Source organism: Diceros bicornis, chromosome 28 (assembly GCF_020826845.1).
Source record: "Diceros bicornis minor isolate mBicDic1 chromosome 28, mDicBic1.mat.cur, whole genome shotgun sequence".
Taxonomy (NCBI): domain Eukaryota; kingdom Metazoa; phylum Chordata; class Mammalia; order Perissodactyla; family Rhinocerotidae; genus Diceros; species Diceros bicornis.
The window spans coordinates 23,066,792-23,080,625 of NC_080767.1; the positions used below are offsets into that span (position 1 = coordinate 23,066,792).

A 13,834-nucleotide genomic window follows, 5' to 3' on the forward strand; every position below is an offset into this window, starting at 1 on the left:
TAGGTGGAAGTACCACTTCTCCATTATCCCTGCCTAGTATAGTTTGAAACTTTGACCAAAGAACAAGGAAGTGTATCTTTGGATAAAAGATGATGAGATAATAGGTATAAGGAAGGGTGTTCGGAATTTTAAAGATGCAATAATTGTAACGATGATGATGATTAATGACAATAATGAAACTGTTAATAGCTTTCATTTGCTGAGTCCTTGCTATGTGCCAGACCCCCTGCTATGGGCTTTCAATGAATTATGTCATTTAATCCTCACAATGCTATTAAGTAAATGGCATCATAATTTTTTACACAAAGACTTAGCCAAATTGTCCACAGTCACTCAGTCTATAATCAAAAGAGCCAGGATCTGAAGGCAAGCTTGCCTGTATCCAAATCTCTTGTATTTCCCATCCCTGTGAGAAGAAGATCCCCAAGTCATGACTTTTCTCTGTTCTGTCCTGGTTATGTACGGTACCTGTTGTTGCTATAGCACTGACTGGCTGGGATCGCCTTCCATTCCTTATTCCATAGAGTTCAATTTCATATTCAGTGGCCTCTCTGAGACCTGTTATGTCCCTGGTACGTTCGGGGGCAAGTAGGGTTATTTCCAGTGGCTCAGACTGCTTTTTGGTATCTCTGATTTTGAGAACAAAATTATCGAAGACCCCTTCATCAGCTGTCCAGGACAGACGGAAACCGTCTGGGGTGGCATCTGAAACCAGAAGGTTGTCAACTTCTGGCTCGGCTTCTAGAGGGGAAGAAAATGGTGGAAGGAGGAGAGAGAACATTATTTACCAGCCCGTGCAATCTTCTCTCCAGTGGGGTTATCAATATGTGGTGATGCCCCAGCTCTCAGAGATAGAAGTGTCCTGAGATACCGAAAATAAAATTATTCAACACAAACAAGTCTAGTAGGTTTAGGAGAGGGGACAGATGGAGTTGACACATTCAATACGAGCCAAGTGGATGCTTGCATATGTGAGTTTTGTCTAAAAGCAATTCTATAAATCCACATCTGGACTCAGCATTGGCCCCTCCCATGCATTATTAAACAAGTTCAAAGCCAGTAACTTGTTTACATTTGCTCTCTGTCTTCCAGTGGCCAAGTGCCCATCCTCTGCGAGACCTTTTTCTTTTCTTTTTGAAAAGAGAAATAAACCAGCATTAAAGATCTGTAGAGCTGCCCATGATGATACTGCTGATTATATTTCCCTTGATCCTGAGCAAATGGCTTTTAAACTGTTATAAATGTTATAGTCTTTTTGCTATTTTCTTGGAGCTGTTTTACTAAAAGAGGCTCCTACTCTTGACTTTCTTGCTTGCCTTTTTTAACGATTAGATGAGTGTTCAGATGGTAGAACTGAGGCTTGGAACCTCCTGTGTGACATACTTTGGACTCAAGGTATTATCTTGGATTGCCTTAACTAGACAAAACTCAGTGTCAAGGTAAATTTAGACCTGAGTTTCCCAAAGTGTACTTAGAGCAAACTACTCCTGTTTGATCCTCTTCCTTAAAAGGTATCCATTGTCAAATAAGTTTGGGAAATATTGCTGGGGTAAGTCCCTCTTGAAGAGGCACATACACGTTAGGATGTTCTGTAAAGCTTGTGGTCAAGGGTCCTATTAAACGATGTTTAACTCAGTGTTTCCAAAACTTATTTGAACATGGAACTTCTTCACCAAGTAAGCCCTTTGAATATTCTATGGAGCTAGCAATCTCTAGAAAGACTTTGGGAAACACAGATTTTTGACTGTTAAAGTTGTTAATGCCATATTTCTCCAGGAATTATTAGTTGAGAAAATTATGGATTTAGTCTGTGTTGAAGAATCTCTATGATATTAGTGTTTACCAATATAATAAGTTCACAGTTGGCTTTCCAATGACAAGCCCACTTAGTAAGTTTATCAAGATCACACTTGAAATTTTGAGACGGCAAATGTTGTAAATAAGTTTTTGAAATATACTCTCTGGTATATTTCTTCTGAGAAGGCTGAAATGTAGCTGAGGACCAGCCAGGATGAACACAGAGGAGGGAGACATGGAGTAAGCACATAAGAGCTACGGACAAGACATGGTCTAAAAGATTTGGGACACCAAGTGGAAACATTTTGACCTTCTCATTTCTGGAGTGGGAGAAGGGGCATGCTCATTAGAGACATAAGACGAGGGAGAGTGTTGGGGGGAACACAAAAGAACAGGCCACATCTATGGATTAAGTAGAGAACATGAACAAGGATGTTAAAACCATGGTGATCTGGTAGATGGATTACACGGAAGGGAACCGGGAAGAGGAAAAAATGGCTCACTTGAATCAAAATACCTGTAACAATCTCAGCCCTCAAGGGCTTGGTTTGGTGCCCTTGGGTGAAGCCAGAGACCATAACCTCATAACCAATGCCAGTTATGAGGCCTCTGAGCTCCAGCTTCCTCTGGGTTCCTGAAAGTGTGAATTCCTGGGGGTCCAGCAGCTTCCCAGAATCCACCACCGTTACTAGGAAGCTGTCAAAGGCATTCTCCGATGCCATCCAGGAAACTGTGAACCCGTAGGGATTAATGTCGGAAATGGTTAGGTTTTCCAGAAGGGGCAGGGCCTCTGAAAGAAGGGAAGGGTGAAAATAACTCAGGTTAGCAGCACTGACTCTGCTGGGATAGCACAAGTCTCCACGAACACTGATAGATACCCAATCAATCACTAAATGCGTTATATGCTCAGAAATGAATATTTAGTAAGAGCTTATTGGGTGCCAGATGATGTTATCTTGTATAAATCTCTTAACAAGCCTATGAGATAGATATTATTCCCATTATACAGGTAAGAAAACTGAGTTTCAAAGAGTTTGAATGGCCTTGGCCAAAGTTACAGAGGCAGAATGCGATAGAGCAAGGTTTTTAGCTGGGTCTCACTGCAAAGGCAGTGAATTTTTCCCTATAAGGTTGGATATCTTGTGTTGAGTTTGGACCTCCTTCTCTACTTCCCACTGTCTTCTGGTCTTGAAAGAAATCATCCTTTTTCCTTTTTTTTTTTTGCAAATATACTTCCTTTCGGTATACTTCATATGTTTCTATTTCACCTCTAACTCACATTTTGTATCAAGTTGATAGGCCAATTAATGACATACATTTTCATAAGCTGAGATAAAGGGAAGAGGGAAGATTTTTCATGCATTCAAATGGACAAATTAAGGTTATGGCCCAGTTAGGCATACCAAGATTTGCTAATTCTTTTGCTGTTTATTTTCCTGGATAAAGTTAGGAGATAAGGACATGTCTAGATCTTTAGTAAGTTCTGTCATCATCATTCGTTCATTCATTCACCAAACATCTGTGTCTCAGGCACTCTTATTTCTTAGGTGCCAAGAAGTCTTTTCACATATTGGGATTCCCCAAAAAAATGAGCTTCTATTAGCTAAATTTCTGTCAATACTTCCCAATTGACAAGGCTTCATGTCCATTATCCTATTGAATCTCCACAATGACACTATAAAGTAGATTTAGCTACTTGCTTCCTTACCCTCATGACATCTAAGGAAACAGAGAGGTCAATGACTTAACCAAGATCACATGGCTACTAGATGGCTAAGGTGGGATCCAACCCGGGCCATCTGACTCCAAGTCCAATGTTTTTTCCATACCCTATGCCAACGTCTAATTAGTCAACCCCATCAGTGCTGGCAAGTTCTGAGACATAAGCAGGATTAGTGGAGAACGTCCAGCGTCTCCCCTCCAGTAAAACAAAACACACTAATGGCGAAAGTATTTACTTTTTATCAGAGGGGCATGGGGATGGGAATTCCATGGCCAAGGCTGCTTTCTCTGCATCTGGTTTAAAGCTTTCTTTTCCATTGCAGCTAAATGGAAACTTTCAAAGAGATAAATGACCTTACACTAATGCCCTGAGTTTAATCCACAGGATGTAAAGAAAAATATTTTAAAAAGAAATGTTTGGTGACTGAATGAACAAGTGAATGAATGCTCTCATCCCCTGAGCAGAGATTTAAATTTTGCTGTGTCTTGGACTTCCTGTACTTATTTTGAAACACTTCGTGTTTATTTTGAGGCATTTTTTTTACCATGTAAAGATATTCCCCAAATCATAACTCTATCAAAGGCAAAGATGAAATCACATATACTGTGCAAACAGGCTTCCTTGTCTGCAAGACAGGGGTCTCAAATCCTGTTGCAGAGTTTTGTTTAGAGAAGTGGAGTCTCTCTTTGATAGGTGGTCTCTTTGTACCTCCACACCATCAAAGCAGCAAATTCCGATGAAAAACAAGGCATTCAGGCTAATTAGTCAATCAAGGGCTTGTTATTTATAGTCCTTCATGTTCAGGTTTTTTTTTTTCTCTTTTTTTAATATGCTTCTTTTAAAACGCAGAGTCTTTTCACTTCAAGGATTAGCAGAGACAATGCTGTAACTGGATCTAGGATTCCCAAGACCAGCTCTCCCAACCTCCCTTTCTTCTCTCTGTTCTGTGGGAGGTCCTGCAAGAGGCTACAAGTAAAGGCCTGATGGGATCTGTGGCCAGCCATTCCTCCCCTCCTGGGCAGTGAGATTCTCATGTCACGGCTACCTCCGCCCTTCTCCCTATGCTCCACTAAGTAATTACCTTGTTCTGCATTTGAAGACTGCCTGAATGATTGAATTCACATTAGATAACTGGACAGGAAATATACCCACTTTTGATCTCACATTAAAACATGCCCAGTATTCTCTTAAAAATAATAGGAAAGTCACGATTGCATAGGTCTATTGTTTCTATCTAGGCTTGTTGCTTATTTTTAAGAACACCACTTTCCGCATACTGTTGGAAGACAGAAGAAAGGACCCAGGATCTATAAAATGCCTACTGGATGCCGCACAGTTAAATTTCATCATATCCATTTAATCCCTGCGACAAGATTGCCAGAGATACCTGTGGGTATCCTCTCTTTATACATAAGCAAATTGGGGTTCAGAGCAGTTAAGAACAGGACAAAGTTATATAGCAAAAAAGATGTGCGAGAGGATTAGAAACCACTCAAGCTTGATCTCAAGATCTTCACTCTTCTAAGACTCCATGCTGCCTCCAATTAAAAACTTGATTGAACTTATTAAGTCATCTTATTTACAGCAATTTAGACCCTGGGAGAGGCCTGGTTTAATGTGAGAATTGGATGGCAAAGTCAGTCTCCTGAAAGTTATCATTAGTGGAAGGCAAGAGACTTCTAAATATTCTCTGAGGTTTTTCAGGCTAGAGATTTAGTAAATCAACACCATTTGCAGCCTTTGCCATTGATTTAGGATAATCTCAGGAAAGAAAATACAAAACCATTTCTTTATGTAATTCAAGGAGAAGTTAGAAGTCAAGTTTAATGAATGGGTACAGTTTAATTAAACTTAGGATTTATCTGCTATCCTAGGTTGAACCTTCATTAATCTGTTGTAGATGTCAATTTTCAGAAGATGTATTTTTTAGAAGAAAAACACAAATTATTGTATTTGTGGGGCAGGTAGTTTATGGACTGCCTTACCTAGCATGATTTATGGTCAAAATTCCTGCCCTAGGCCATTGTTAACTTGGAACTCACTCTTTAGCCTGAATCTCCAAACTCTGGATAGACAGCCTATAAAACTGGGCATGAAAATCCCGGGAAGCTTTATACAACTGTTGAGTACACTGTCTCCATTTCCTAAGTGTGGCTGTGAAAGACCCCTCTTGCAATAGTATCTGTTCTCTCTTCTCTTAGACCTTTATACACAGAGTGAAGATTGCATTTTGGATCGAATTTCCCCTTAGGATGCCTATCACCTTTCCTGCTTTACTCCGTCTCGAATTCTCAACAGACAAGTGGGAAGCTTTGAATGAGTACCTGTCATGACAAAGGCAGTGAGGGGTCTGGTGGGGTCCCCAGCCCAGGTGGTCCCTGCCACACTAACATCATAGCCAGTGTTCTCCACCAAGCCGGTGACATGAGCGTGCTGTATGTCTCCTGAGACTGTGAATTGCTGGGACTCATGCAGCAACTGAAAATCGCTAACACTGATAATAATCTCTGCAAAAGGCCCAGCTCGAGTGGTCCATGACACGTTGAAGCTGTCAGGAGTAATATTGCTAAGGATTAGCATGCCCAATTGTGGCTCTGGCTCTGAATGGGAAGGAACATGGGCAGAGAGAGAGAGACATTATTAGAGGAAGCAGTGGATTTCTTCAGAATGTAGCCATAGAATATGAAAGCATCAATGCCTCCAAATATTTGCAGAAAGGCAGTATATTAGGCCATGTCTACACCTGCATTGGTTACAATGCTAGAGAATATATTGCTTTATCTGCAGGTGCGGATTTGTTTTCTTTTTAAGCATAGACGTGATGATTTGCTTGTCATGTATAAAGAAAAGGGAATAAGCCATTAGAGTGGTAGATAGGATTAAATTAAAGAGAATTAAGGCTACATTTTCTAAGGTTTGTAATGGAGTGCTAGCTCTGTAAGATGTTTCGAGGAAAGAAAGCTTCCAGGTGAAGTATGTACGGTAAACACTGAATATTATATCTCACTCTAGAGATTCACAAAACATGCTAGCAGGCTCTGAAATGCTCGTTCTCTAAAGAAACCTACTTAATTTTGTTTAGCCCAGCATTTCATAAATGTACTGATCAACAGATGCACTTTTTGAGGAATATCCTTTGAACATCTCGAGGGGCTGGTGTTCCACTGAGCATGCCTTAGAAAATGCTACTTTGCAGTTTCCTTATTTAGTCTTCTTTTGATCTGTTTGGATTGTGCACATTAGAGGCTAATATCCGTATAAGAGAAATTCTCCACAGTATTTAGAAACCTGAATGTATACGCCACAGGAAAATCTACATCTCACCCTAAATAGTGTAAAGGTGAAAATGGCTTTCATTAAAAATTTTCTGGTGTATGCAAAAGTTAAAGGAAAACCTGAAGTTAGGCCTTGCATTTTCTGATTAGGAAATTCACTCATTGGATAATTTGGAAAGGTGAATAGTTCCACTGGGGTTAAGAGTCTCTTGACCCTTAAAGTCTAGACAATTAGTGATGAGAACAATTCATTTTTAATGTGAGGGGCCTGTACTGCTAGTTTCAACTGGCATGTATATTGTCTGGCCTCCTCAATGGACATTTATCAAATAAGACTAACATTAAAATAAGTTCAACCCAGACTGTATTTTAGAGAGAGGCAACAGTACTGGAGGATTGAGGTACTAGCATCAGGATTTAGGGTTGGAAGGAAGCAGATTATTTCTTCCAAGGACTTGGGAGTCGTTTTGCTGCAGCTCCAGTATTTGGAGGAAAGAAGGGGCTCATTTGGATAAACTTCAACTGTACAGTTGCATGGCATAACTCGATGTCATTAAGTCTCTAAGGACAAAAAGGATCTGGCTCAGAAGCAGAATATAGCTGTAGATAATGGTGTGGGATTTCCTACTTAGCAACTGGTTTGAGAAGGTAATGATGCTATAATTTTCAGCCACAGCATTGACAAGTTACCTTAACCACACCAAAGGTAAGATCCTCCAAATGCGACTCTGTTTGCCCTATATTTTGTCGTGGAAGCAATTTCCCGAATTAAGGATGCATGTTAGGTTTCTTCTCATGCTACCAGACAGAGACGGGCAATGCTAACACATTCACCATGCAGAATAAGACCTGGGTTCTCAAGGTCAGCTTTACCTCCAGCTCTCTCCCAAAAGGTGCCACCAAGCTGAAAAGTGAGATGCAAGACAAAACTCAGAAAGAGAATGGTAGTTAGGGGTGGTCAGTGTTCCATGCAAGCTAGGGACATTTTTCTCTCATCACTGCTAACCCTTGGAAACAATTCCTTGACATGCTTCTAGGAAAGACAGACATTTTCAAAAATTTAATGCTCTGAATGTTTACCACATGCACCAAGATTTGCACAAGATGATAGATGAAAGGAATACTCGGACATGTTGTGACAGCTATCAGTGGATGACAAAACATGCTTGGTAAAGTCAATGTCAAAAAGAGCAGTCTGTTTGTAGGGGATGCAGGCAAATAAAAGTCTCCAGAACAAGATGAGACCTGGGTCCTCTCAGATGGTTTTTTGGCTGTGTTTTAGGGTCTCTTCTCTGCATGCTAGTGGCACTGCTTTCAAAATCTCGGTGGAGACAAAGAGAACGTAGAACATTCTGACCAAGGAACTAAAAATGCATGCATACACCTCTTTGAATATGACACAGGCAGACTTTGATTAGAAAGACCACAGGCAGATGATACTGGATGGAACTGGAAACGATTATTCAAGATCAGATGAAAGGATGGTTTAGAAGTTCAACCAAAGCAAGTCAGGTTAACTCTATACAAACAAAAAGAGCAATTCCAGATGTGAGTGGATACTTCGGAAAAAGAAGTTGACATTGAAGTTCCTTAATTTGGGGTGAGAGTATTTTTTTTTTAAGCTTTAAAGCTCTGATTGGGGTGGCCCTATCAAATTTGAGAAGGATCCAGAGGAACTAGGAGGATGAAAAATGAGTAGCGGGTGATCTTTTGGAATGCTCCTCAGAGGAAGTTCAATGGAGAGTGAAGAACCCATCACGGGAAATACTTGTGGTTGCTTGGACCATCAGCATCTGAGCACACTGCCCATCAAGCAGCCCATGAAGGTGGGCAGTGTAATTAGAAGAAGCTTTGAGGTTGGTGATGACAGAGCTGCGAGACGCCGCAGGCACGGAATGCACCACTGTCTCCTGGAGGTGGTCAGAATTCCTAACTTCTATAAGAAAGCTATCAAAGGCAGAGTCCTGAGCTTTCCACGAGATGGACACACTGCCCCAGGTCACATTTGACACAGTGAGGTGGCTAAGGAGAGGTTCGGCTACTAAAGCAAGAAGAAAAAAATATGAAAGCGTGTCAGTTTAAAACGCTATTAACAGAGTCACAATCAAAACACCTAAGACTAAATCCATAAAGTTTTAGACTTTACCCTCCGGTAAAGGAACCTGTCCTTTGTTGAAAACCAATTTGAGCCATGAGAAACAAATATATATGGGCGACTGATTTTTTTCCCTAGGTGTTGGTACACTTTAATCTGGCTGAGATGAGAAGGAGATAATGCTGGCTCTCTGCCTTTTCTGTGGACCACCCTGATGACAATTTGTAGTCTCATGTAGAATGAGGACACACCCTGTCTCAACCATGCGTGACGTAAATGATGGATAATTTTGATACTACGATGTCAACCATTTTCTTGAATTCCCTAGAATACGAGATTGGGCACTATAAGAGGAAATTCTCCTGTGTTTATCCTACAAATAACATTTTTTTCAGTTTGTGATGTCTTATTTTATCTGTCAAGAGAAGGCATTGTCCAAAATGCACTAAGAATGCTGTTTTGAATGGCAAAGGCTCTCCTTTCTATTGTCACATAGAGTTCTTTTTTGAGGCATGCCAGAGAGCATCTCCCATAGTATGTATGTCACAGATACCATGAATTTAAAGTGAGAGCAATTTATGCTTTTGCTAACCAAGCTCCTTGTTTAAACATGACTATTTTGCTTTTATTTTTGCCATGTACCATTCGCTGTTCTGGGAGCAAGACAGCATGTTCTGGTCCTTTCTCCTAGAGGTGGCGTTGGAATTGGGGTGATCCAGATGGGATGGCTTCTTCCCGCACTCATGTGATGAGTAATCCCTGCTCTTTCTTATCACTTTCTCAGTTGAAAAAAAATAATAGCACCAACACAATTTCATTAAATCGTTGGGCTATTTGGGTATTAGGAAGTCAAAGGCACTAGGAAGACAAAGACACTAGGAAAACACAAAATATAACTTTTAAGACCTCTTTGAATGATATAGATGTCTTTTCAAGTCAAGGAGAATGCTTATTATGGCTTTTTAGTTACTGAGGGGGAGAATTCTTTTCTCCAGATTCTATATGACAATCTCGACCAAACTACATTTTATGCTGCAAATGTCCTGGTCAGTGATAAATCAGGCAAGGGGCTTCATGGAAATCCACCAGCTGAGCTGCTCCTGGAAGAGAGTTATGTTACATAGGCTCCAGCCTAGCATCAAGGAAGAGTTAATGCATTGTGGCTTATGCTTCAGTGGGCGAGGAGTGGCTTCATCCTGCAAAGAAGACTCTGGAGAGAGGGTGTTAGAAGTGGGAGAACGCACATGTACCTGTGGTGGCCGTGGCACTGATGGTTTTGGTCCGGATGCTGGGAGCAAGTCCGGAGAGGTAGATAATAAAATCATTACTAGGGCGTAGCCCTGAGATGTGGGCAGTTCGTTCAGCACCAGAGACATTGTATTCCAGCGTCTCCAGGAACCTATCGGAATCAATAATTTCAATGGTAAAGGTCTCGAAGGCCCCATCGGTAGCTGTCCAGGAGAGATTGAAGCTCTCAGGAGTTATGTCGGAAACATTTAAGTTTCCAATTTCAGGTTCTCCGGCTGAAAAAGGAGGGGTAAGAGAGAAGAAACAAAGAAATCGGAGTTAATCATTTGGCCTGTGTTTTAAGATTGAGGTTATTAATAGAACCAGAGCTGGACAGAAAGATCTGATAGTTCAGGGTTATGGTGAAATGAAGCAGCATTACCAACTGGTGCCAATCGGAGAGAAAAAGAGGGTTTGTTAAAAGAAGAATAGAAAAAGGAAGCCATGGTAATTAGATTTCCCTGCTCTGGAGCTGCCACACACGATCAGGCTAGTTGAGATTCTGCGTGTCAGAAGCCACGCTGAATGATGGCAGCAGGAACTGTGCCTAAGCCCAGATGCTTCCAGGAGCACCGCCTCAGGGATGCTGGCCATCAGTCAAAAGATATCAGTGCTGGCAGCTTCCAGTCTCTTGAATTGCGCTCAGGAGACCAAGATTACTTGGCTCTCTCCTACAGGCATCCTTTGCTTTGAGGGAGCTCCCATCTATTCAAATGAAGACTGAACAATTCTGACGCCATTATCCTCCCAACGTGGTACCGTGAGGCTTCTGATTTTGTGACTTACAGGGAATTGGCAACTTAGTGTAATTCTTGGTATTTTCTTCATATTTCTGACAAAGGCCAGTCATTCTCATATTCTGCTAAAATAGCTTGTGCTCTCTTAACTGCTTCTACGTGGGCCAAGAAGGCTAGTATTGTGTTGCCAACGAAGAGAGCTGAGCCAAGACAAGGCAGTCAGGCAACCCTATTCAGCCAAGAAATAACATTTTATCTGGGAGATGGTCCTACAGTGCTTTTCCAAGCAACAGGAATAAAACATGCAGAGGGCAGGCAGAAGCAAGGTGTAGAAAGCTAGTGCTGTCTCTCTAGCAAGGAAGGAAAAGGTCTTCCCATCCCAAGAGATTTGGTGAAACACAGATCAGACGGAATTGTAGACCTTCCTTCCCACAGACCAACTCATCAGAAGCAAGAATGTTGCTATCATCAAAAAGAAAAAAAAAAAAAACACATAAAAATACTAAAAACACCCAAACCACAAGATCTGCAGAAAAGATCAGAAGTGGCGAATGATTTCTCTGCCTGCTGGGAAGGGATGGTTTTTGGATGTCGGATAAAAAATCCCTGGGTACATCCAGGGCAGCCTCAGCTGCAATTTTTAGGCAATTCAGGGTCACTGCTGATGAAGCAGTAGCCTGTGCTGAATGTTTATCTCAGCAGGAGTTACTGAAAATTATTGAGGCTAAAATGCGAAGCTATGCTTTTGCTAGAACCAACTAGGATATATAGGTTTGCATAAAACTTTAGTTGCCATAACTATCCAAAAATGGGGCAGGCATATACAAAACCAAACAACACAGCCTCTACTGACCTTCCAACCAATGGAGGCATGTAGGAAGATGAGCAATGGAAAACAATGCTGGGGAAGGCTGTTCACTTAGCAGGCACTTGGGGAAACACTGAACACCCTGTCTCTGGGGCAGAATGATGAGTAAAGTGTAATGCACCCTCCTGGGTCTGGGCTAGGAGTGTGCCATCCAAAGGCCAACACTCCAGGGTGCAAGTCGATGAAAAGAAAGAAAAGGGCATCAGATCTTTGACATTCATAGCCTGGGACATTCTTGCTCCAAATGCTGCTGTGTGTACTTCTGCTAATGAATGGCTTTTTCTTTGGTACTGTCTGCAGTCATAATTGTGTGATTTTTTTTTCCTTTTTGGTCTAGCTGTTTGCTAATTTGATGTTCTAACAATGACTCAGTATCTGAGAGAATTGCCCGGAGGAGGGTAATTCAATTCTCTTATTATACTCAGTGCATTTTAAAGAAACATTTAAATTAAAATGTTTCTTTTAAATGCAAGAACCACAGTGCCCATATCCTTGAGGGAATTTGGGATAGTGAAGCACCATTTCCAACTAGCAAAAAAGACTCTCTAAAGTAAATAATCTGTGCTCCACCAGAAGGCACACATGGAAGGGTCAGCTTTTAGTTATATCTAAGCCCTGGAGAAGAGAATTAAAACCATCAGGCTGCATCTCCTGAAATAGAAAGCCATCATTCACAAGGGATAAAGTTGTAGGATGGGACAGGTAAAGTCTGGGAGACGCTGGAGGCTGGAGGTCAGAAAAGGCAACATCTTCATCCTTCATTCTCAAGATGGCAAAGGCGTCTGGACTAAGGCACAGCCCACAGGGAGGTGTGTGAGCATGCACAGCCAGCAGCTAAGGGGAGCGTGGAAAGGATTCAGACATGGAAAGACGCTGACTCCCCTTGCAATCTCTTGCAGATAAAGCAAGGAGCCTTGTGGGAGAGCATCGACAGGGAGAGGAAGGTACCTGTGGAGGCCTCAGCAGAGAGCACTGGTGTTCTATAGCCCCGGATCACCCCGTAGATGGTAACTGTATAAGGGGTGGCGGCCTTGAGGCCCGGGATGTCCACAGCCCGCAGGCTGCCGGGCACCGTGAGGTTCTGGGCCGCCTCCACCCTGTTGGCCTCCTGCACCTGAATGACAAAGTGCTCATAGGCCTGGTCAGCTGCGGTCCAGTTGAGTTTGAGGCCATCCGAGCCAGCCTCGGTCACGATTAAGTCTCCCAGCTGGGGGAGCTCCTCTGAAGAAGGACAGAGAGGTATTTGTCAGTTCTGCAAACCAAAAATGAGGAAACCAAATGTCCCACAGCCCAGCTCTAGGGAAGAAAGAAAGGGGCAAGAGAATTTTGTGTGTGTGTGTGTGTGGTCATTCTTGGTCTCTGGACATTTCCAATTTGAACTGTGGTAACTTGGCCACAGCTTCCTTCAGGAGTTGAAAGTGATCAGAAAGGGAACATCTGCATCGTTCATCCTGGAGATGGCAGTCCCATGAGGACCACTGCACAACCCACCGGGAGGTCTCTGAGCCAGAACGTAAAGGGCAACCAGAAAAGTTGGGATTGTGGGTCAGGGTAAGGGAAGAAGGAATGGTCCAAAGGGCAGGCTTCGGAGGCAGCCGGGTCTTGGTTAGAATTCCAACATTGATATTTGCTAGCTGCGTAATCTTGGGCATGTCACCCAGCTCATCTCTGAGCCTCACTCTCCTCACCTTTAAAAGGAGCTGGCAGTACCATTTCATTGGATTGTGTGATGATTAAATTACACTATTTATAAACCTCTGAGTATCATCCCTGACACATAGTGAGCGCCCAATAAGTGGCAGCCTAACAAATATATCCTTGTTGAGATGTTTCCCCTTGGAAGTTCTGGGTGATATTGGAGAGAAGTACCTGCTCCATTTTGTTACGTGGCATGAGAGAGGTCATCTCATTGTCGTCTACATGCTCTCTGACTGCATTTATAAAGCATATGCTGTCTCAGATTTGGACAAGTCTGACGTTTTATCTCTGGACTTTTCTTGCCTTTCAGGGATCAAAGGTTCTGTACTGGATTCTTGGCTTGATTCTTTCCCT

General features: G+C 42.1%; 1 protein-coding gene across 2 annotated transcripts in view; it reads right to left on the reverse strand.

Annotated features, from left to right (window-relative positions):
• TNC (tenascin C) overlaps positions 1-13,834 on the reverse strand; it is a 92,111-nt gene that overhangs the window by 23,809 nt on the left and 54,468 nt on the right. Inside the window, exons 13-16 of one of the 2 annotated variants that reach the window (XM_058523875.1) lie at positions 12,731-13,003; positions 10,141-10,413; positions 2,315-2,587; positions 469-741 (exon numbers count right to left, since the gene is read on the reverse strand). In XM_058523875.1, coding sequence (XP_058379858.1) covers positions 469-741; positions 2,315-2,587; positions 10,141-10,413; positions 12,731-13,003 — 1,092 coding nt within the window. The remainder of the gene's footprint in view (positions 1-468; positions 742-2,314; positions 2,588-10,140; positions 10,414-12,730; positions 13,004-13,834) is intronic. The other variant, XM_058523874.1, reaches the window with a different exon arrangement.